The 27333-nt window shown below is 32.2% G+C and overlaps 1 protein-coding gene across 2 annotated transcripts in view; it reads left to right on the plus strand.

The window, feature by feature from the left end:
* LOC131846642 (microtubule-associated protein Jupiter) overlaps positions 1–27333 on the plus strand; it is a 67269-nt gene that overhangs the window by 37132 nt on the left and 2804 nt on the right. Inside the window, exons 2-4 of one of the 2 annotated variants that reach the window (XM_059195997.1) lie at positions 24282–24432; positions 26283–26454; positions 27149–27241. In XM_059195997.1, coding sequence (XP_059051980.1) covers positions 24282–24432; positions 26283–26454; positions 27149–27241 — 416 coding nt within the window. The remainder of the gene's footprint in view (positions 1–24281; positions 24433–26282; positions 26455–27148; positions 27242–27333) is intronic. The other variant, XM_059195998.1, reaches the window with a different exon arrangement.

A 27333-nucleotide genomic window follows, 5' to 3' on the forward strand; every position in this document is an offset into this window, starting at 1 on the left:
TTCCTTCACACTTCTCATTTTTTATTTGTGTTATATAAACAATATTATAGAAGCAAATTACTTTATGGTGTTAACATCAATTAGAACCTACGCTATAATTATAGTAGGCGTATGGAATTTCAAAAGTTTTTTAATGAAAAATGTTTTCTATAGTCTTAGAAAATTTTAAATTTTTATATTGCAACTCCATAATGTTGTCTATATTAAATGTTAACATTTTCCATCTATATATGATGTATATGTGTGATTTCAGTTTTATTTTTTATGTAACTGCAATTGCAAATAAGCAGATACCAATTGGCAAATAGGAACCATCACCAAACGGTATCACAAACATCACATTATTATAGAAAAATCATTATACCTTAAAAAATAAGCATTTTAGAATAGTCATACGTATTTATTTAATCTACCACTCCTTTGGAAAGCTATCGCATCACAAGAAGAGCGAGCAAGAAACTTGCGTATTGCTCTTTCATACAAATTTTACAGCTTTACATTTTTAAATTAATATGTGTGAATACAAGCTAATGTAATATATAATGCCTCTGTATCCAGCTCAAGCTCAAGCTCAAGCTAAATCAAGCTCATTTAGCTTGCTGGAATAGGTAAGATAGAGGTACCTACAGAGACGTATAAAGTCATATAGAGATTATAAGCGTACGTTTTCGCGAATACTAGCAAGTGAGCTTCATTGCCTGGCAGTTAATCAATTTTGTATTATCTACAGTCTACAAAAACTGGCCTTCGGAATATTTAATTTAAGTTGAGCATGAGAATTTGATAAGCCGTTAGCATGATCGGATTTGATGGCCCTTATTGACAAAACGTGGTCGCGAGGCGGCCCGTGCCTGGCCCCGTTATCACCGCCGCTGAAAAATGCTGTAAAAACCGCAAACCCTTTGCATGAGCATCGGTATTAGGCGTGCCCAGACATAATAGAGACAAAATTCAATGCCAACTTCTAGTACAGAACACAATTACGAATAATTCGTAACGAAATTGTCTAAGTTTAATCTACGTATGTAATATAAAAATGTATATATATTTTATATAGTAGTTAGTTATATAATATTATGTTATCTGTGGTTATATTAATATAACTAATTGACGAACCTGGGCATAGCAACAGCATGATGAATCCATGGAGTGCTAAGAAGTTTGTCTCACTAACAAAAAATATTCCTTTTTTTGGAGTCATTAATCAGTTGAAAGTGACATTTAATTTTATTTCAGTGCGGATGTTAAAATGCCATGATATTGTGATAAATTTTCAGTTGTAGCCAAGTATCTAGGCGTTGCGTTACAAATCTAGTACGGCGTGACAAGTCTTTACGTAAATAGGTTAGTGTGAGACAAAACAGGCGTGTTGTTACGCAATATAATATTGTTCTATATACTCGTACTAAGCAGATACATGTTTAATCTAGACAGTTTACAGGCGAGGCGTGTCGTGAAGCGACTAGAATTTCAGTAATGTCATGAGTTAAACGCAAATATTTTATTATTAAATTATGATATTAAAAAGTTATGTATATTCGTGTATATGGTAGACATAGCCTGTAAGTTGGTAATGAAATTTAATAATTACTCGTATAGCATGCTTCAGAATTATTTTTATATTTAATATATATATATATTAATATAATATAATAATTTTAATAACTATATATTCATTTTATTTTTGTAAATAATGTGTATATTGAAAGGTATTTCGATATCGAATATTTTTGAACTAACTCAATACAGTAGCATTAATACTTTGACGTTTTGTATTATACATAGATCATTGGTAATAATATTCAAATATTTAGGTTCTCTCTATTTTCCTCATATGGTGTGGATTGTTTGATTGAATATATTTAGGTACTATATGTAGATTTTCTTATTATACTTAGTGGTTTTCATAAGTACTAAGATGTGAAATAAAAAGAATGTTAGAGTTTCTGATAAAAACAGTTTTGAGTTTTTCCCACAATTATAACATCATATTTCATTATAATATGAAATTAGTTGCAAGGACGCATTATATTGGGCGATACTACAGTTATTGCATCGAACCGGATGACGGATTTATTGTGTGCAGACGGATGTTCAGACGTTGGCAACGTGGGTTTTGAGAGCATATAGTAACGAGGGTATAATTGGACACTTCCTAGCGCAGCGCGACAACGCGACGACCCTACACAAACACGACGCGGCGCGACGCGGTGGGTGCTCTTTGAGGCGCCGCGCGAATGAATAGGGTCACCTCTTTGTAGATATTAAAAATGTTTTTAATACCTTGACGGACAGTAGGAATGCTTAAGTCGAGATTAACACTTATTCCTTAATAATATTATAAACTCGAAAGAAACTGTCTGTCTGTCTGTCGTGTTCTCTCTCCATAACTCTTTAACCAAATTGGTACACAGATAGTCGAGAACCTGAGAAAAGACATAGGTTACTTTTTAAATAATATGAGTACATTTATTGCATAATAACTTCAACAAAACAAAAATTACAGCTGAATCATAATTCAATCGACACGGCCAATTGCTGTTACGGGTTTTAATATCGACCGAAAAATCCAATTTCGGTCGGACATTAACCCTAATAGTTGGTCACCTGATAAATTTCCCCTTTTTTATAACCCTTTAAAGCTGTGGAACAAGAGCGTTTTAAGTTTTAAGCGATGCCAACCCTATAATTATTCACAGTGGGTAGCAATTCGTGTTGCCATCTTGCCAACGACTTTGCCGCATCCGCGACTTTTTTCATCGTTTTTCTCTATTTGACATGAGCTAATGATTTCGCTCTGGTTTCGTATATATCGGGATGCGATGTCAGTACGTGTCTGAAATTAAAATGGAGTCATGCTAGATAACCTGTTGCAAATTGTATGTCCGAGTACTGAGTAACTAGTAGATGCTTGTAACGAAGGACTGTAACGTTATTTTCTAATCCCTATAGTTACTGCACTTACCGACGTTCGCAGTTTGGCGCGATACTTCTTTCTCATACTATAAGTTGTACCAACCTGTTGTTTTCTTATTATTTTATAATTATATTTTTATTCAATAGGGTCTATTGAAATTTATTAAACTCGTTAAGTACTTATATGACTTGATGAAATAACCAACAATGATGTAAATGGTCGCCGTAACGTTTACCCACTATTTAGCAGACAAATATTCACAATGTAAAATGTGGGTACTGAACCCACATTATTTGTATCTAAAATAACTAGTATCGTAACGATACTCATACCACTCATATTAACTAATACCAATTGTTTTTGTAACTAGTACCTACGAGTACAATGTTTGTCGTTACTTTTACGGCTAAAGGTAGATGAGTTCCCTATTTGGAGACGGAAAAGAACTGCGTGAATTGATGTCTTTCTTTGGTTTTCTGTAGAAATGGCTCACACACTGTTTAATGCATATCGTGCGAGACGTCAACATTTTATATGCCACGTGTATTCACAGAACATTTGTAAATAAATAGTTTTACAATTGATTTTGATTTTAACGTTTAAACACGTAAGAACTGTGTGTACTTCAAGCAAATCCGTGGTTGTGATCGTTTAAAACCATTTTAAATTATATATTTTGTAATGGTTTTAATATAATCATCGATGTAACAATAATGTGTAGAAAAAAAAATGTAAACGTACTTTCGTAGTTCTCTTTTTAAAAATGATTAAATAAAATGTTTTGTTTTTATTGAAGTTTTCAGTTCAGACACGTCGTTTAATACATTTAGGTTATATTTTTGTTATGACATTTATTACACTTGCATCTTTGTTTTACAGTATTAAAAATAACAATAATTAGTAATTTTACAAATTTTATTTTTAAATATTAGATACTAATATAAATTTCTTTGTAAATAAGATCACATGAAATTATGAGGTGCCTAATTTCTTTTAGTTTTGAATGCCAGAAATAATTAAATCATAAATTAGTATATATGTACTGTAAACCTATGAGATGTTGCATGTATTATTAGGTAGAGATTGTCATGCAAATATTTCTTTAAACCACTTTACACCACGGTTATAGAATCCGGAATAAGGAATGGAAAGTAGACACCACAAGTAAGTTTAAAATGATTACATTAAGTACGATAGTAATATGTATTCAGTTTTCAAATTATCAATAACTTTCATTGAATACGGTATTAATGTCTGAAGATAAGGATGTAAATTGTCCTGTACATTCTAAGCATATAGTATATCTTTGGATATATAGCTTTTGTTATATCAGAACACATACATATGTATACATTATAATATACATCTATAACAACGGAAAAAAATTGTCATTGTTTATGGTTCTCAGACTTCGATAATTTCTGTTACCCTAGCAACTACCCTGCAACTAGCATTGGCAAAATATCAGATTCATGTCTGCAATGATTTTTAATGAATATAAAAAACTTATTCTCTTTTTATAGTATGTTTATAGGCAATTTTATCCGATAGCGTTATCAATTCTATAAATAAATAATTCCATATAATTTAATGCATATTCTACTGTAAACCTGTTTGATGTGTGAATGATAAGATGTGTCTCGATACAATCTCAGTTGCTTAATGCAGACGCTTTTTGCTGACTAAACCCTCGATTGAATATGCCACCTTGTTTTCAAACAATGGGTCTTGTATCATACAATCGACGATTTCCTTTGCATTTTATAATGGTCGATAGTGAGATTTGGTCTATCTGCAATGATATCTCGTGTACTCTCTTGCCTGTTATGGGTAAGAGGGAATAGGCTGATGTGTCAACCTTAACTGGAACAATTTCTAAAAGAAAATTTTAAGAGCGATAAATATTTATTATTTTAGTCCATATATGTATTCTTTTAGAAAACAAAGTAAGTACATCGAGGAAAATTTCTGTGATATCTATAAAATAATTTTGACTTGATAGATTTACTTAATCTGTAATAATTTGATTATATTAAATATCTCTCTCGCAAATATCTCTGTTTTAAAGAGATTTCACTGACAGACAGATCTGTAATACTAAACAGTCTTAACTATTGAGTCGAATTATATTATCTATCTAATTATATAGTCATTCACTATTATGATAGGAATTCCTAATATTCTCACAAGAACGGAATTTACTGAATACTTATAGTTTTTTTACAAGCGATTACTTAGCGAGTAATTGGGTTCCACCCTGTTTTGTTCTGTAGAGTATAGATTTCACAATGTTCAAAATAAATACCGAGAATGTAAAAATAAACTATTGTTATCTGTGGTTTAACATTAAACTTAGAATAGGTAATACAAATATGTATTATATTTTTCAATAAAGAACCGTCTGACTAATATTAGCTAAAATAATATTTCATTGGAAAAGTAGACAATGACCTAATTCAGACCATCTGTAACAATATCCACTGCTGGACCTAAAGTGCTATTTAATCAAGTGTTTCACTGGTTCATTAGTGATGTCAAACTTTCGGTTTTTATATGCGGCCATCACATCTAGTTGGATGTGGTTTTCGGTCATCGGCATCAGTTTTTGCCCGGTTTTCGCCGGATATCTTTCAGAGCGCGACGGTGTGGTACCGTTTCTTGTTTCTTGCTCAGTGACTGCTCACGACGGGCTGATTAGACGACGGCGAGCGGCCGTGACGGTGGTAATTAGTTATTGTATGCAACTGGATATATCTATTTAGTTGCAATAGCGATTTGACATGTTTATAATACATGCAGTTTATGGCAACTTATAATTGTAGATATTCATTTATATATTTACTAGCTATGCCCGCAGTTTCGCCCGCATGAAATCTATAGCCTACGTGTTATTCTGACATACAAGCTATATTAGTGTAAAGTTTCATCAAAATCCGTTAGGTACTTTTTGCGTGAAACGGATAATAAACATCCATCCATCTATCTATCCATACTCACAAACTTTCGCATTTATAGTAATTAGTAAGATAAGATTGACATTTACATCCATAATCCATTGTTTTATGTAATAATAAGTACCTTTGTACTTACTTGTATTATTATTACCCCATAAAAATTGAAATTTCTCACAATATTATTTAATGAGAAAGTTACCAAAACACTGAAATAGTCACTTTGTGGCAAAAGAAGAGAATATTTCATATAAATCAACAAAACAGTTCAATAACTAGGATATATTAAATATAATTCTTTAGATGTTTGACGTTTTTGTTAAGAAAGGGGTAAATGTAATAGGGACATAATACATTTTATTCATCTTAAATTATTTGTAGAATGATATTTGCGTAAATATTGAAGGACAATTCAACCTTTATATCATTTAGATAATTGTATAATTGACGTATTTACGGTCTGACAATAATATTAATGTGTATTTTTTGTCTTTTCCAGGTATGTACGAATGGCCAGTGAACCAAAACATTTCGGTGCGTAGAAAGTTCTTAGGAAAACTAGCGTGGGAGTGGTGCATATGTAACAGGGTATATTCCCACGTAGCTGGCGGCTAAATTAATAGCTGGCGTTTAATTTGCGATAACACAGTAGTGGGTCTCAATCGAACTCGTAAATATTATTCTGCCCACGAATTGTACCTTTAGTTAGGGTTGCCACTAAATATACGGAAGCATCTTGTTATTATGTATAATAGAGAAAGCAAAGAATATTAATCAGTATATTCGTACATATATTGCAAATACAACGAGTCTATTTTAAAGAATAAATAGATTTTTTGTTACAACCTTTTTTATGTAATTTCATTAGCAGACTAACTGATGGCCCATCTGATAGTAAGTGGTAATCTTATCTTATTGATGATTTTATCATTGCCATCAGAGGACTAAGACATCATGCTTTTTATCCGGTAATTTCAATGCTTTATCTTAACCTTTAACAAAAAACAGCTTAGCTGTTTGATTGTTGCAATGGGTGACACCGATGTAAGTACTCGCGACTTTTTACAGTTTACATCAGTGAAACTTCAAGTAACACCATCTCTTTCTCAACTTTGTAATGCAATTGTTTCATAATGTTGGCAACCCTATTTTTACTCAGTCGCACAAATTAAGATGGTACTGGAACCCGATTGCATTTTAAAAGAAGGTATTTATAACTGACATAGAACTATTTTGCACTTTCACCTCACTCGTCTTTTCTCACAGTTTTTGAAAGTCAGTAAGTTAATGACGCTTGTCTATCACTGTCTATTGGGATCGAAAATAGACTTTTCTTATGAGGATACTTATTAGGTACCTACCTATTTTTTTAATGGATGAAAATGGTGCACACTCCTTCGCTAACGATATACGCTACTAGGGTACTAGAGGTTACGTTGATTTTCAGCGGTAACCGTATGGAGGTAAACCTAGAATTGTATATACACAACTAACAGTAGATTTTGTTTCAGAAAAACAATTCAACAGCATTTTTAATGGGCATGCAACTGAATAAATGCATGGACATTATGATTGTCTGTAAAAGTATTATATGTAAATTTGTGCAATGTAACGCTACAATTTAACCGTTCGTATAAGGTGTTACCCGCCGTTTCACTCTTGCAGAACTTTTCTCCTTACTTCTTTATTAATTCATTACCGATGTAAATATCTACGTCACAAGTAACAAGGTTGGAGACAAACAGTCTTCAGTTTTCTAATTATAATTACCCAATTGTAAACCAGCGTATTGGTAAGAGCGTTGCTATTTCGAAGAACTAAGGTGTCATGTTTCTCTACCTGTGATTTCATTGTCATATCCCTTCAACCAGAACGTAGCTTATTGAGCAAGATAGGACGGCTGAGATTGATTTCGTACAGACGATTTTATATAAAGTAGGTATACCTCGTTATTGCAACTATATAATAATATTATTAACCCTAGATAATTCACACAGCGCCATCTTGTCCCAAGCTATGTAGAGCTTGTGTTATGAATATACATAGACAATTAATGGATTTTTTTTTTGTTTTGTATAATTTCTATGTTAAATACATAGAAAACACACATAATAAAAAAAATACCAATACAGACCAATATCTTTATATACGTAAACAAGCTGTCACGGCAAACGTTTTGCCTTAAAATAAAAAAAAAAATTAGGGGTGGGCTACCCCTAAAATTTAGGGGGATGAAAAATAGATGTTGGCCAATTCTCAGACCTACTCAATACGCTCACAAAATTTCATGAGAATCGGTCAAGCCGTTTCCGAGGAGTATGGGAACAAAACTGTGACACGAGAAATTTATATATGTATAAGATATACATATATTATATATAGGGGAGGTATCGAACCTTCATACTAAAGCAGTGTGCTAAACCGCCAGACTACTGAGACTGTCAAAATATTTACACAATGTACAAAAAACAAACAAATTTATGTTATGTTCGCTGAACTTTGTTACCTCTTAATATTAAGACAAGAAACTGAGTGCACTGATGTCATAGGTCGAACATAACTCATTCGCCAGACGATGCTATATTACGTGTCGTGTTAGCAATTTGTTACCAACTGTGGCTGTCTCCTGTCTACTAGTTCCCACGTTAGTGTTTCGATTAGCATCTAATAAAGTTGTTGTTCTACAAAAGACATAGCAAGATATATCATAAAGGCTATCTTAATAAAGATTGCATTCACCAATAAGGCGTTGTTTAATAAGATGTTATTAATTAATTGATTTATTGTACATAGTATATTTATGACATAATATTTTTTTTAATATACAATATTAAATTAACGTAAAAATGGAACATATACCTACTGGATTAGATTTTCGATGTATTTGACGATTTTGGTTAGCCAGCGGCAGAGATGACATACTCGTATATTTTACTTAGTTTGTCAGCATTAGAATTCTGTAGTTTTATTTTTAATACTTGGTGTATATGTATGCTTTTTAAATATTTTTTTATTCTTTAATTTAAAATAAATGTTTATGTATTTATTGTACATGTTTTACATATGTACCTAGTATATACATGGACATGTAAATACGCAACTTTCAGGTTAATGAGTACATTATAGCGAACGTGTCTGTCAGTCTATGCAATTCGCAATTTCACAGGCTGACATGTCTATTCCTATAACATGTTAATCACGCCACAAGCGGGGCCATAGGTGATGGCCCGATGACAGACAGACCGACAAATAAATGCGAATCATAGTGCAAATCATAGAAATACGAATTACGTGCCGGTAAAATCGTGACCACGTAAGAATGCATCAGTATTGACGAATGAAGGTATGCAAAATTCAGTATTCTTGGATGAAACTTCATACCGAATGAGAGGTAGATAAAAGAAAAATAATGAAAAGTACTTAATATTATTTCTGTTATGATTGATGAAAATATTAAAAAGATTTTTAGATATTGTAATAAAATCCATAGTTTTTTATCATTAAGTGTCATGAAATTTAATTTATTATTTACAGTAATAAATTATATCTCCGTAATTTTTTCGCGAAAGTTCAAAAAGTAGGAATTAAATTGGTATGCTGATAATTTTCAATATAAGTAGGCTATTATTGAATAATATGTTTTCAAAATATAATACTTAAGCATACTGCTTCGATTCTAAACAATAGGATAAAAGCAAGGCAATGATAACATGACAAAAGGTTATACTTTAGAAAAATATAAAAATTTACAAAAATTAAAAAAAAATCTTTTCACTACCACCAGTAGATCGAATGGCTTTTATTATGTCATATCTGATAAGAATGCAAGTTAATTATGAATATTCTCACAAGGCGTTTAAAGTTTTTAATTGCGATATCCTGTCCCTTTCTCTGCATTACCTACCTCTGTTTTAGAGTATTGTAGTGATTTCCTTAAAACTATCATTAAATCAATTATTATACATAGGAAATCCGTTCTAGATTATAAGAAAAATAAATTGGAGCTTTATTACTGCAAACACGTAACAATCGCGCAAATATCCAAATAATATTTTAACATGTCATAAACTGTCCCAGCTAATTTAGTGGTGCGTAACTAAAAGATAAGATCTTTTAAACGAATCAAGTGACTTAAGATTTAATTAAGTGAATCGCTTAATTAAAAGGTTGATTTAATTTAGCAGTACGATGACCACTGTTCTTGATTGCGCTACCATATTCTCATTGAATAAGGTATAAAATAATTACCGGAAGTTTTGTCGTAGAACGTCGTTAAGTGGGGCATTAATGATGAATTCATAAATAATAAACAGGCATAAAATATTATAGAGTAAATTTTAGCATCGAAAAAAGATGTTATTCAAACATTTACATAATTTATTAGTTTAGAAGTTATGTGAAAAAATAAAACTATTACTACCGATAAAATACGTAATTCTCATTATAATAAAACGCCATGCGTTTTGAAATCAGTTTTTAATCATTATAAATACATTCGACTGAAAAAGTATAAATTGTTTTATGTATATAAAGCACTAATCGAATTGAGAACCTTCTATATTGAAGTCGGTTAAAACATTATTAAAGATAGTGTTATTACGAATCAATCTTATCAGATGAATCATAGGAATGTGACAAAACTAATAGTAAATGTTTCTCTACCAAGCTTTCTCTATAAATCAAGATGTTAAAGTTTGCTCAGAAATTAAAAAATCAATTAATCAGTTCAGAAACAGAAATGGGGTTAATTAATATACTAATCGAGGCACTACATCATCCATTCTTTATCGCTTTCGAATTTAAACGTTACTTATAACGTCATAAATCTTGTCCTATCACGATTCTATCGATTTTGCGACACCAAGGAGCTTGGTTTGTCAACGGAAGCATTAGATAAAATATCGTATAATTAAATTGGACATGAGCTAATTCAATAGAAAGCCTTTTAAATTATAGTTTCAACACTACGACTCCCGTCTCTTTTTATGAACCACTAAGATCAGAACGCACAGATGAGCGTATAAATTAATTAAGACCGTTTAATGTAACAGCAATCAATTAGTGTCAGAATCGAGTCTCAATCGAATAAAATCGATTATTCGATCGTATCGCTTGTGATTATTTAACATCCTACACAATCGTTATGTTCTTAATGTAGGTCGATAAAATAAAAATAGCCTGCTATTTGCATTGAGAGAGCCTTCATTTGTACTTGTTTTAGTACTTGTTTCTTTAAAATAAATATCGGATAAGTTTAATGCATATAATAATGGAAACATAAAATAACTAATGTGCATGAATGTTTCTTTTTAATGGACAACAGACACACAATTTTTTTATAACTTCATTAAAGATTTGAAAAAATCGACGTACTTTTAAGGGAGATTTCTTAACGTTCGGCGATTCCGGGTTCACCGTGTTACATGAAGAGAAACTTCGAGGAGATCCTTTTGATAAGGGTTTAATTTTAAGAGGCCTCTTTCCATTACACATTAATATTCACCTTCACTACTCATATTGTACCCTACCTGTCCATCCAAATCTGTTATGGATGCGGATACAGTTTTAGATGCTGGCTTTAGTATAAAACTTATTTAAGTACAATACTTTAATAAAAAAACCTAATATAGTTTGTTTTGTTTTACATTTCCCGTACTGTTATTTGTTATTCTGTGCATTGGAAACTTTTTGCCATAGATACAATTAGATTATGAACCTAAGTAAATTAGTATACGATTTAGATAGTACACAGTGTAATTATTCTTCTCGAAAACTTATATCGAACAAGGAAACAAGATAAATAAATAGATAATTATGTAAATGATGTTATTTTTAGATAATTGTTGTGTAGATACTGCTACGCATTTAATATATTTAATTACTTACTGCATACTTAAGTTATTATTCTTTTGCTAATAAATATTTTTAGTACTCATATTTTATACCAAATTAATTACAAGTTTATAAAAGAATATTGTTGTAAACATAATATTGAGGTTACTTCTGAAGTGCCATTTATTTTTTGTATAATGAAACCCAACAATATTTACACCTTATTTGTTTAATTTAATATTACAATACTTACACCCTAAGGGATCTGGCGTAAATATATTTTTACTTAATTCTCTTAATTAACTAATATTTTATAAATATACTTTCGGCACGTTAGTTACTGAAATTATAAAAGAAAACGTCGTTAGAAACGCAAAAACCATTATGTCCGACAGCTTACTAAAATCTTTTATGTCGGCGTATTTGTTACAATGCATAAATAAGATACCGTTTTAATTTAATAATGGAACAGACAGTAGGTATTGCAAAAAAAAGACTTGCATGCATCGACTACTATTATATTATACCACTAATAGACTCATTCGGCCTAGTTTTATGATTGACGTTGATTGATTTGCTTATTGTTAAGTTGAGGAAAATAAATTCTATATATGTACAGTTTGCTAGAAATGTGACTATACTATTTAAGAAATTAATTTAGGAAATATAATTTAAATATATATATATATATATATATCTATACTTTCTCTCCATGACATAGTTCGCGTAACGGAATAAAAAGCCTATATCTTTGATAATGACGAGTCAAATTTAACGTCGTCAGTTCAAACCTAGAAATAATAACAAACTCTGCCCTTCTTAAATGCCATTCTATGTACATCATCATGATTATAAAGCATAATACACAATTATTATAACTTAGGTTTAGGACTAATATAGTGACGATTAGCATATGCTATTAAATTACAATAATTTTCATTACATAAATATAATTTAATCAGCAGACTCCTTTAGTTGACTGATAGAATCTTAAAGTGTTTTTTCCTCTATGTGAGCTTCAGTTTTGTAAATAAAAGAAAATAAGTAGAAAGACGAATTGTTGAATAATATGTTCTATGCATAAAATGCTATCCAAGCATGCTTTTTCATTTAGTACCTAGGTATTTGGTATTCAAATACTCTTAGATATAGTTCGCATTCAAAATGGAGTAGGTACCTACTTAAGTATTAATTCAATGCGTAGATTAGTAAAAGATAAGCTCTTGTTTGTATAGTAATGGTACCATGTTTCAAGAATAATCATATCTAATATAATCTGTTGTGTTTATTAATGTTACTGTTACAATAATGTAATTAATATCGTACGATACGATTTATAAATGTAATAAACATGTAATAGTAGTATTGTCTGTACATGTAAAGCTGCTGTCTATGTTATAACATGAGTATATAGTACCTCAGTAACATTGAATTTATCATATCATACGAAAAACACGCTTCTAAAATTGCTCGGCATATTGCACTGAGTAAACATATTGATTGATCCCCATTAGGTAGTGACGCCCACCTATGAATCATTAGATCGAAATAAAACGATTGCATCGAAAATGTTTACGTGCATTACGACTTCTTCAGAACCTTTTACAACGATTACCCGCGTCAGGAAATCAATGTACAGCAATGTTGATTTTGAATGATTTTTATGTGTATGGTATAAGGTCGTAGACGCCTCCCAGACGGACGGGTTAATGACCGCATTTCATGCCTGATGTCGGTAGACCTAAGTATATCTAGATATACGATATTACGAATGAACCTAATACTTAAGCTCACAAGCGGGCATTATTATTGACATTGGAGATTATTTTGTGATGTGTCACTGTAATGGGGGTCGATTTAAAAACACCTCTATAAAATTATGAATATGTTCAAGATATAACTGATATTTATTAGGTAAACTGGTAGATGAGTCGTCTGCGGGTACCTCAGTCCCTGTAAGATATTTTTGGTTGTAAGGTGTGAAAAAGCTGTGAAATTACAGGATAAGAAGCATGATATCTCAGTTTTCTAAATGGCAACGTAGGTGTGGTATCACAGGCGCCACATATTAACGTGATGTCCTTAGTTCTTTTTATGTATATTGTTAACGGTTACCACTTACCATCAATTGTCATGTAAGCTTGTATTCATTGTAATTACAAAAAAAGTGTGCTTAGAGTGATCCATTTTTTATCTTACATTCTTGGAAATAGTTTATTTTAGATTCATAATTAAAGAATTAATTTTAGAATTGCACCCAATATTTAGTTATCATATTACAGCCACTTAATATCCATATTAGTAATTGACGGTGTCCACAAGCGGCTAATTAGGTCTATTTTTAAGTATAATCGACTTTATTTCCTTTTATATAGTCGTAATAACTTCATGAGATTTCCCAACGTGAATCATTATAATGATAAGTAAAGGTTTCAAAACTGCTGCTATTTTTAATACAATAGTAAAAAACTGAAAAATTAACAAACAGACAGATAGACAATACAGACATACACAGTTTCGGATTTATAATCTTAAATTGTAGTTCTAAAAATTGTATTCATTTAAGTTTTAATTAATTTATCTACTTATCTATACAAAAACTAATGTCAAAGTGCTATTATATTCAAGGTAATCTCAGAAATTCGGTAATACAAATGCTGACAAACTAAATATTAGGGGTGGAATGTAAAAGGGGTGATTGAACTTCAGTAGCATGTTACTAATCTGAGTGTAGGTTAGGTACGTAGATAGTTATTTTAGGTACAATTTATTATAATTTACTGTAATTTACGAAATAAAAACTTTGACAACATAAAGAAAGAAATTCTAATGGACATTAAGGTAATCACGATGTATCTAGATGGATAAATTTGAATAACCATGCGTAGTAGTCAGATTTGGTGATTCCTTTTTTATTCGATAGCGTATATATCATATATATTTTAAATTAATAATTAATAATATGATGATTTGAAAAATAATTGTGCAACAGAACAATCTATTAGCATCGATGTTCTTTCCAAACGTATCATTTATGGTTATTTTTGAATTGATACAAAATCAAAGACATGGTGTCTATTAAATTCTATTAAATAAAAAAGGAATCACTAGAATCGTTAGTTTGGCTATATTGTTACTAAGCCAGACGACAATAATAATTTCACTTTGAATTCTAAGCCACAATTTCTAATATTAATTATCCACTATTTACCAGTAAAGTACATTGTTACTAGCTATATGTCATTAGCAAATGCCTTGATGTTAAAACAAAGAGCTTTTGTTTAAGAAAGAAATGACTAAACATTTTCCGTATTATTTGATTTTAAGACTTATCGCTTATATCATAAAACTCTTTATTGCGATTCGTAACCAAATGTCTGAACCAGGTGCGAAATGTGAATGACGCGCGAAATATCTGCAGGAACAAAGACTGGATAGAATACAGGCAGCGGTTTTACTTAACACCTGCCTGTCTGTATGAAAGAGGGGTTGTACGTTCGTGTGTCTGTGAAATTGGCAAATAGTTTGGTTTTATTTTCACTGAAGTGTATTATTATTACAATATCTTTAGATATATCCTATGTTTTAGAGACAGATCGCGAAACTACCGTCGTCTCTCGGCTTTTTTTCGATTAAGTTTGTGTATGTATTTGGGGCACAGTTCTTTATGTTGGTTATCAGGGCCCTAATTACGTAACAATTGCAATTGCGAACCATACAACTTAGCTCGCATCTGTAACTCTCAAACAGTGGGCATTGTTATTAATGAAACTAGTAACCCCATTGCAATGTACTTAGTCAGTTGTTAAATCAGTTGAATCAGTTGGACCTCCCTGGATACGGTCCCTCCCAGAAACCACCGCAGTTAATTACTTGTAAATTGGCCACGCTGGGCTGATTAACTTGACTTAATCTTATCCTCTATAATCCTCATCATATCATTCTCCAGTGGAGAGAGAGAGAGAACCAACGTAAACTGTTAGCGCAGACGGATGGATGCACCATACCTTTAACACACATAAAAAAATCTTAAAAGGTTCATAGAAAATAGCAAACCTATCAATTTTAATGTCTTACAGTCAAGAACTGTTAATAACATTCTTACATAATTTAAGCATAAAAATTGACCTCACTACATTTATTTCTAAACCAGGATAACATACTTTAAATGTTTTTATACAAATGCAATTTATAAGCAAAGTATTTCAATATATATATATATATATATATATAAAGTGTTTCTTAGAAAGCTCAAAATTATCAGAGATGCAATTATTGTAAAATCATGTATGTAATAAGATAAAAACAAAGTGTACCGTGGAAAGTGGTCTTCAATCATTTGTTTTTGCCTAATTTAAACTCACCTACATTGCAGAACGGCAGAATATGATATATTGTTGTCACGAAATGACCTATCATGCCAAAAGACAGCATAACAAATGTATATTTACGGTTGAGAGCGTCTCGCTGCTTTGTATATCACTTTGTAATATATAGTTTTCGAATTGTATCTTTGTTTTTGCGCAGCAAGTCAAGTTGAACCATCTAAGAATATATGAGGTTCCGTAGTTAACTTAGTACTACTTAATAGTACAAAATATTAAACATTAAAGCTTTTAGCTTGTATGAGTTAAGTGACGAACATAGTTTTGAACGTTGTTTACCGAGATTATGAGATAAGATATGTCCTAGTAATAGATAGATATTTGATTTGATTAGTAAATATGTAATTTATTGTAGCTTTGTGTATTCTAATGCACTGTTAGTGTTAATTTGGATATAACAGTGTTTTTTTATTAAGCGTAGTATAGTAATAATCCTTGAGTAACAAACTTCTTTAAGTAAACTGTCATGATTTTAATTATTAGTAATATTTTACCACTTTTCACAGAATTGTACATGTAAATTACAGTAGTTTTAAGGAACAACTGAAAGAAGCAAATCCTTACGTTATAACTTATAACCTGACATGACAACGTGTAAAGGTTTTATGTATTATATAGACATGGAACCCTAAAAATGACGATATTAGAAGCTTGTAATTTAAGAGCCGGACAGAGAATGTATAATTTCGTCCAATTTGTTGTTTTTATTGGGTGCCGGATTATAAACGTGGTGTTACAGTATGCAGTCGAAAGGCCATTGTGAAGAGATCTGTTAATTATGAAATTGCTGTTATTCACGCGTCCGTTTCTATAACCTGGAATGATAAATGGTGTGCTAACGCATTAATGTTTGTAGGTACTTTAAATATATTCACGCGTCATGTTTTTTTCTTTTTTAACTGGAATAGCAAAGCAAAGGGCAAGTTGGCATACGTCTGATGGTAAGCCACCGTTAACCTTTACCATACCATACATTTGTTATATACCTACGTAGCATTTTGGATTGAGAAGGCCATAGCCTATTTTTCGCCTTGCAAACATAATCTCTTGGACGAAAACGCCATTGAAAGTTAGTAAATGAAAATATATGACATATATCTATTTAAATTCCTATTAAACACTCCCCTAATTATAATTCATAGTTTACTTTCCATTCTTAGTGTCATAGCGGACAAATTGTTGCAGATTTATAGCGCATGCCTTTTATAACTTGATTGGAATGACTTGATAATCTTGTCATTTCCATACCGGGCGCAATACCCTCAATGAGACAAGATTTTTTTGCGTTAAGTGAATGCCTGATATCCATCTATTAATTAATTAAAACGCATTACAAGGTTTATATATCATATCTGGTAATGATCAATTACTCGCAACTTACTCACTTACTCACTTTGAGATAAAGATACTTGCTAGATCACTTTTTTTTGAGATAAAAGATAGTCTATGTCCGAAGTCGTAATCTATCTTCATGACAAATTTTATTAATATATTCAGGCAGTTAGTCGTGAGAGGGTAATAAACAGATGGTCAGATACTTTTGCATTTGTAATGTTACCATTATTTACGTTACAACATGAAAGTAAGTCGCTGAAAGAAGCGGAAATATCATTGAATTAAAAACCTCGGGTTTTATGCCAGTATGTTGGTTTATGATACAGTTTCCATTTAGGTGTATTGAATATATGGAACATTATATAGAACAATCGACATTTGATACCTATTTCACGTAGGTATATATACTACCTACGGATACATTAAATGAAATATGAAACACTTGTTTAATTTCTAAAAACTTATAGATCTTGTTTAATTATTCATATTATCTTGGAAATGTTTAAATCGGTTTGGATAATAATGGTTTTCTGATAAAATATTGAAAGTAATGTGAATTTAAAAATAAAAGAAGCGTCTATTATTATATTATTCAATGTTTTGTGGGTAACAAATACACACGTAGGTAGTATTCGTAAATTATTCACTATATTTAAATATCAAGTCTCCTAAAATATAACATTTAAATACCTATCTTACATAAATTAGCGTCAAGTAAATATAACATAACACAAAATATTTACTAACATTCCATATGGGAGATTGCCATTTTACTTCAAACATATCTTCACAGGAAATGGTGCTATTATGTGTCATTCCATACGATATATCCGCTATTTAGACGCTTGCGGTGAATTAAATGCGGTTATTCTGGTCATGTTAGATATTATATTATATAAGATGGCAAAATTACATTAATATTATTTTATCAAGGTACTTCAGATTTATATATTGCATAAATGTATATATTCTTTATTGCACTTTTAAATACACGATTTCAAACACATATTAGAAATTTTGTTAGCAAAGGAGGACTTAGCGACTTATCTCTAAAAGAGATCTCTTCCAGTCAATCTAAAACAGCGTGACACAGGAAGTGATCACAGTAGTACAAATAATAATTGTAGGAAAATACTAAAGTAAAATAAGTAATTAAAACTAAAACTAAAGTATTAAAGTTAATACAACATACATATAGATACAGTACATAAATATATGCCTAAAGATTGTATAAATACAGAATAAACAAATACAAATATAAATTTCTTAGATTTAAGAATTTCTACCAGCAATTTTATCGCTGATAGAAATGTAAGTAATTTGTCTAAAAGGGCTGGGTACTTATGAATGCAATATCGATACTATAACTTGTTACTGTGGTTTCAAGGCACATGCCGAGTTAGATCCGATATCTTGGAACTGTTCAGAAGTGATAACAGGATAGATCATAAATTTTCATTTACATGGTGCCTATATGTGTTTAAGATAACTCACGTTGAAATATTTACACTCTATGTACCTATTAGTGGATAAGAATCGCAAATATATACATATAATAAAAATGTAACCGATTTCTGTAGGTACATGGAAAATATAATTATTGAGAGAGTATCGACGTTATTGAAAACAAGACAATGATTTTTAGAATATTGTCCGTTAGTATGTGCGTTTGTGTGCGCTAGTCTAAAAAATAACAGAGATTACAAACGAAAACGTGTGAAGAAGTGAAGTCTTACCAAAAAATGTAACGTAGTCACATTACATTTTATTATTAAAATAAATTACATTGTACCTAATTGTAAATTATTTCTTTAAAATATGTCAACAAAATTAAAAGTGTATCTATAGGCTTCAGGTTGTCGGCTCTACAGTTCGTTACAAAGATGAATAACATTTAAACCAATCCAGGGACTCCTCTTCAAAAATAAAAATACTAATAGTTATAGAACATAAACAGCAAAAACAACAAAAACCTCCTCATGCGTTACTATTCAGGAGGACTATGGTTACAACCCCGCATATCCTAGCAATTTCAGTACCATATCAATATAGACAATATGCCTTTCAAACCAAAACAGCTTACAAACTTGTTTGACAACTATAATAAGTCAGACTGAGGTAATGAGGTATACGCAAACGACTTTGCAGGTACAAAGTTACTTCGATAAAATCATCGGCTCATCTCTGTTGTCATTAATACTAATTGTGGACACGTGTACATAGTCTGTCTTGTTTTATGGACATACATTAATGAAACAAAAGAATACCGCTATTCGGTTGTAAATATATTAGATAGTATGTCATATAAAACATTAAATTGTCGTCGGTTAGTCATTGATGCTATTAAGTTGAAACTGCCATGGAAAGTGCATAATCGTTACCCGCCTTTCGAATGTGATGAGTTTTCTCTTGGCGACCCATGTGTGATAAAGTTACGCAGTCTCTTATTACCTACTGTAGATATCATTAACATGCTCCCATTACTTGACATTTGTAGTGCAAAACCAGCGCATCGATAGCGCTAAAATCTTTATATCCTATCCGCACTGCTAATTTTCTGTGCAGAAATGTGTACTGTTTTTTTGTGTATCGTAAGAGAATAATTTGACATTTTTTTATTATTATATTGGATGCATATAATGCACTCACCTGCCCTAGGGTTCACCATTGGAAGACGATGGGGTGAAGACAACAAGTCAGTAAGTACACCGTGAAATTTATCATGAATTGACCACGATTCGTGATTTCGTTTCCACATGGAGATCACAATCACATTCACCATTACTAAAAGTCCTCCACTCTATGAACTTAATTTGTTGTTTCATTTCGATTTTATGTTCTGCACGCCTCTATGTAAATTCTTAATTATATTACATATCACATGCAATGTGACTAAAGATATGAATAAAGTAGTAGTAGTAGTTCTTTACAAATTAATACCTACCTATATGGATATATATTTACTCGAACAACATTACTAATTGGTTTAATTATTCTTCAGTGCGCTTTCAAAGGGAATGGACCGCATGGACGCCAGATGCTTGACTTAGAATTAAAAACGAAAACTTCCTTCCTCTAAGATTTCCTTTCAAAATGTTGTGTTTATTGTCTTCCGGCTGTTTTCTCAATCGTTTGACAGCTGTTTATTTTCGTATCAACATGCACCGTCGGCGCCATGTTTGTTGTGTTGCGTGTGGCGCGAACGCAGCAAATGCTAGGTATGGATAATACAATTAAACAATTTACTCTCACGCACTTTCTTCCCGTAACTAATTATAGGAGCGGCCCAACAAATGGTTTGTTTTAAATATACGTAATTATATTCGTTTATAGGAAAATGTACTTTATTTCATAACCTTATCTAAGTGCAATTCGATTCGCGCCCACGCCATGATGCTTCGCCCAAGGGGTAAAATAAGAGATTTGATTTCGAATGACCATGTAATTGTTTCCTATTATTCAATCTGTCAGACAAATATTAAGATTGCTATGTAAAATTGTAGCTGACGGAATTCTATTAAATTTAATCTCTCTCTACGTTTTGATATGTATCAATATCATCTCGCTACATATGTTACGTACATTTGGATTCACCAAACGGTGTTTGGCTTTAAATAAATTAGATAATGAAAAATTATATAGGTACATATCAGTTTAAAAATTTTATGTATTTAAATTTAATTCGCCATTCAATCTTGTATTTGTTCCAATAATTGAGATTAGGCAGAATATAATTCTTAGAAAATCAATGTTCATTACAAAACATGATTATTTTGAAAGGTATAATTCTAAACCCTTTTTTCTACAATTCTCTACATAGCGTTGGCAAATTATTAGTGCTTGGATATAAAGCACTAATGATTCGCCTACTAATATTTAGTAATATATAGGTAGTTAACATCAAACAAGGTATTTCGTTAAAATCTCAGCTGTTCCTTGTTTCCGAGACGGATGACGCAGTGCCGCTGTATCGATTCACTTATCTGGGTTGCGGCTGGGACCTACTACTAGCTAATGTTATGGCATTGTTGTACACATATACATAATTAAGAAGGCATGTATTTTAAATTATTTTAGTGAAACGTTCAACACTGATTGTGGTGAATGCAAATATAGGTTTATACGACTGTAAAATAATATTTCATTTCAATTATTCTGACGATATCGTCATTCGTCCTATACCAGAAATATTACGTTTGTAGCCAAGACAGAGACAGAGATAAATGAAGTTTCTGTGTCAAATTGAGTCTTTATCTTGTCATCGCCTTACTATTTAAAACGTATATGTAGACGTGATAGAGTAGATCAGTGTATGTACTTGGGATTCTTGTCATCGCCTTACTATTTAAAACGTATAGACGTGATAGAGTAGATCAGTGTATGTCCTTCGCAATAAAGATCCAATCCCAAGCTAGTTCTTAAAATTAATAAATTTATTTCGATTGGTTTTTAGACGACTAACATTATGCATGTTAGTCGTTTTACCTTATTTTAATACTATATAGGTATGAGCGGAATTCCACACAAGGACAGACTACGTTATAGAGGGTACCGATTCCCCCTGACCGTCGTATTTAATTTCTGTAGAATCCGACACGATGCGTCAACTGACCTGACTTCATCCTCCCCTGTTACCCCGTCAGCGTTTATACCGTTAGCGCAAACGGATGCATCATTATATTATCAATTATCGACCAATAAAAATCGCTGTATATTGTAGCTACCCATAAATTATTGGTTAAGTGATAATCCTAGTTGTATATACTTGACGCCACCATTTACTCATTAATACCAGCAAATCAATGTATTATGCAACTTTAGTCTTTATTTATTCAGTCCTAAGTGTTAATAAAATTACCCATTGCATTGTAGCACTGGCACTAGTTGACATGTTTACAGTAATTGCAATTACCGCACTGGCCTACCTACACCCTGGAAACCACATGTTTGCGCTTTAAAATCATTATCGAATCATCTGGAAGGCCGCTGAATTATCGAGTTAGCTCAGACAACTTGTAATTACTTATCTGTCTCAAATGGATTGGCTACTTTGTATCTTTGCGGATGTTTCTTCTTCATTGGATTTATAAATTCTTCACAGCAATTCTGATGCGTACCTACTTGTAGAGTAGCTAATTGGTTTTTAATAAGTAAATATCTAACTGGTTTTAAATATTCATCTTTTCAGTATTATTGGAATATAATTTATTTTAGTGAATAATTATAATATGTTGTGCCCGCATCCGCTAATGGTTTATGCAGGAGGCAACTAATACATATAAGAATGAAATCAACCCAGTTGGCGCATTGTAGTGCATTCACCAAGAGTTAACCACGATGATTTCTAGGGGAAACTATTGGAAGGGCGACATTGCTAAGGTTTAATTATTAACAATTTTCCCATACGTAGATACTCTTATTAGGCTTTGTCGGCTATAATGAGATGAAGTGACGATGTCAAAATGATGGAATAATTTAAAGTTTGTAAATGTTTGTTGACACTAATTTCGTGATCTGTAAGGAAGATATTTATTTTATATTCCGCAATAGGTATAGGTACCGTAGATATAGTAACTGTACTGATCATGACGTTATAAAGTACATTACATAGTTTAAGTATGTAGATATCTATTGAATGGGTTCATGTAACCCAATACTTGATATGCCTTGGTGTTGTAAGAGGCGATTATGGTAAGAGACACGTGTCCAGCAATCGGATGTTAGTGTTTTCATATGGTAGAAAATTATTAATTAATCTTAATTAAATTATCTTTTAATACATTACTTCAAAACATAAAATGATTTGTACGGGCAGATAGGTATTTCGGCATAATAGTTAAAATTTTTCAAATTCGAAATATCTTTAATCATCTCATACACAGACTCTTATGATATATCAAATCTGCCGTCAGTTCAGAATGATTTCGAGATGAGAATTCAAAATAAAAGTAAAAATTAAGACTATATGTTATAGGTTCCTAAATGCGGGCAAACCTTAAAAAATTAAAGTATTTGTGGTTTTAACTAGCACCGAATTCTAATGTGTGTTTTAATCAGGGGTTATTGTCCCCATACAAAGTCCGTATTACACGAAACTTACATTAAGTAATTCAATATTTATACAATATTAATCGATATATAAGACACGAATTACATCGCCCCTGCATAAATGGACACGCATGGACATCATTATATGCATATTTCCGGTAGGGGAGAATGGTCAACAATCAATAGTAGGTAGCAACGAATCATTTGGAAAACTGTGAAGTGTAGTTTGATATTTCAAACGCGATTCCACCTTATTGATAAAGTGAAATTGTATCTGATTGTAAGCTTTTCCGATTGGAAATATCTACTTAATCAAATAAGTATGGGGGAATAGCCATATGTGTATATTTATATATTATTATTAGGTGCCTAACATTTATACCTAATAATTTATTCGGCCATATCATTATTGGATGTTAATCTAGGTAGGTTAATTTTCTCTTTTGGTTCAAAATATGCCTATGAGTATATTTACATTACCAAAGGTAAACTTTGTTTTACGTTATCTGTGTATCTCTTATTCTTCTTTACATGTAGGTACAGTCCAGCAGCTAGTAAGGTATGGTTGGGTCAAAGGTTCAGTCTTTAACCCACGTGATGTAAACATATGTTACTAAACTTTATGTAGGTATGTATGGCAGAGAAATTATAACGTGCTGAAGCATGATAACGTACGATGCTGTATGCTCCAACCACTTTGTAAAACGCCGATCGAACGGCGTCGGTATGGCCCGTCTGGACTGAACCTGATAATGTGAGTTTCAATGGAAGTGGCGTAGTTATTCTTCAATTTTGATTTTTTTTAATTTTCAGGGTGCCAAATGCCCCCAAGAGCTGCATCGCAGAGATCTTCAGCTCGGACGTGACGGACAGTAGCCCCGTGAAGAATGGCACGGTGCGTCCCCGCGTGGTACGTGACACACCCACGCGTCCCCGCGACACACACTCCAGGCTCTTCGGACAGGTAAGCTTCGATGTCTACTTATGACTGATAATGGAATGGTTCACCCGCCTGCGCAAACGGTTTACGCTGGCGGGCCACCAGTGGAAGATGATTAGATGAGCGTGAGATCAGATCAGTTAGCCCATCGTGGAAAATTTATCGTGAATTTATCACGATGCTTTCCAGGGGTAACCACGTGGAGGTCAACCTGATATGGATACTTTGCTAACAATGGGGTTATCAGTTGACGTTACTAATTCCCTTCCCCGCTTCGATGTTTATTATACTTAGAATAAGATCGACAGACTTACGAAAGTCTTGGATACCATTATGATAAATCCCTGGTGAATTTATCACAATTGGGTAATTGACCTGCCCTCATGCTCCTCTTATCATTCTTTACTGGTCGTCCAACAGCGTAAACCAACATAGTGCGCGCGAGTGCAACATTCCATTAAAAATGAGCCTGTGCAGATTTTTTTTCTGGCAAAATTTTGGTCATCCCAGATACCTACATGTTTGCACAATGTACCTAACATTTTCTATTTTAACATTGAAAAAAAAGGTAGGTACGCTGAAGACTTGGCGGGTTCACTTTGAAATTTTATCATTTGATATCTACTTAATATGTTTCATCAATGTATTATATCTATACTGCTTATAATTAATAACAATGTAAATTTGTATACTCATAGAATAAATAAATTCGGTCTTAAAGCCATCCAAGACGAAATTTATTTATTGTTGCAAACGGATTTAAAAATATGGTATTCTCAATATATCAATATATTTTATTTATTAATTTATGTAGTACTTCCTAAATAAAAGTGGCCTAAGTTACTCCCTGTTACATCAGCTACTTTCAAAAAAAGTCCCGTCAAAATCGGTCCAGCCATTTCAGAGATTAGCCGGAACAAACAGACCGACAGACAGACAGACAAAAATTGTATTTTTCTTTATTTTAGTGTATGTACCGTATTTATATTCATATGCATGTAGTAAAAAACGGTTATTTCAATATTACAAACCGACACTTCAATTTTATTTATATGTATAGATATGGTACTCTCAAATATATTTTATTTATTATATATGTTTAGTAGGTTCTAGTAAAAAAAGGTGGCCTTTTTTACTAGAACCTAATTAGATTTTATTCATTCAGTCATCTTTAATAATAATAATGCCATTGAACTCAGTTTCTATATATTATTAATATAAAAGATTCCCCAAGTCAATATTGTTATAATTAATAAGATCTATTTATAACCTGTATTTAAACCATTATATTGCCCTCCTAAAGATCAATACAATAAGAATATTAAATATCTAAGTCTCTAAGGTCTATTACATAATAATAAGTCGATGTCATTGGAAATATCATATCATTAGGTACATTAAATCACAGTTTGTATTGTGTCAATATATTTTACGAGTTTTTTAAATTTCATTATAAATAAGCTTGCGCGCGCTATCACTCGGAAGTCTTACTTGGCGCTTATAAAATGTCACTGCTGATCATTACGAAATAATCATCCAATGTTTATAATTGTATCACGCACAATCACAAAGCTTTTATTTTGACACATTATACAATAATTTGAATATTTTGACAAATATGGAGTCGTAACATAACAGACTTGTCTCACGTTTCGATAGCGGCGCTTCGATCCCAGCATAGCACAATATTTTGTGTGTGTGACTTTTTGTACTTGTCTGTGTGTTTTCCAGGTTCGTAATGTATATTATCCAAAACCACACCAAAAGTATTTCAGCGACTTTTGAGTTCATGAATGATTTTTGTCAACACATACGCTTTGTTAATATACACGCACGCCTCCGCTTAAGAAGACTTCTGCTTCAACTGCTTGCAGGCTGGGAATAATTCTGTAACTCCGATGATCACGGACACCATACGCAGTAACATCCAGTTCGGGGATTCGCAGATGAACGGTGGCAGCCCTATCCATTCGCCCTCCAAGCATCTGACCAATGGAAGCGCCTCGTCGACGCCCAGTCGAGGTGAGAGGGACTTCGCGGAACACTGTGAGTTTATTTCAGATGTAGGCACGAAACGAGCACGGCTAACGCTAGGGGAAACGTAAGCGTTAGGTTTTTATGTAACAGAGACCAAAGAGTTTTATTTTCTCTTCTTTTGGCTTCGGCGATTTGAGTTTTGACCAAAGACATTTGAAATATGTTCAAATCTTTTAGTCTATGTCCAGTACTTACTAAATGAACTATAGATATTGTTATTAAACATGTTTATTCAATTTTTGTATCTCCATGGAACATATAAACTTTTATAATTGGACGCTTACGTTTCCCGAACATAATTTGGCACTTGAACACGCAAAGAAGACTGCTTATTATCAAAGAAAATCTGAAATCCATTTCTTTCACCTGTCATATAAAGAAGACTAATAAGAACTAACAATTGTGTACTAACATTTATTATAGTTTTACTTGAAATATCACGAAGATAAATTAAATTGTAAAAACAACGTGCTTTACTGAGACTGAAGCATGAATATAAAATAACTAATCTAACTAACACTCTCACCCAGTTTTATAAGACTTAATAACAATAGCGTATAATAATAAAAATATGTCCAAACATGAATCTACCTTACAATTATGTTCCATAAGTTAGACTATGATTATCAAAGTTGATAAATAGGAACTACTATTCTGTTAGTTAGAAGTTCGAATGAAAACCGTGTATTCTGTAAATGGTCAGCAACGTACTCCCCACCGAAGAGGAATCCAGTAACCGGGGACGGAGTTATGGTGCCGCCGCCGCGACGTCGCCACCCGGCCGCCGGCCTGCGAGGTGCCAACACCAACCTCGAGTACCTCGACGATCCCCTCGAACCACAACCCACTCACCGTTACTTCACCCGAGAATGGCCACCCCGTCCTGCT

Source organism: Achroia grisella, unplaced genomic scaffold, assembly GCF_030625045.1.
Source record: "Achroia grisella isolate CSIRO2021 unplaced genomic scaffold, CSIRO_AGI_Agris_v1 utg511, whole genome shotgun sequence".
In the NCBI taxonomy this organism is placed as follows: domain Eukaryota; kingdom Metazoa; phylum Arthropoda; class Insecta; order Lepidoptera; family Pyralidae; genus Achroia; species Achroia grisella.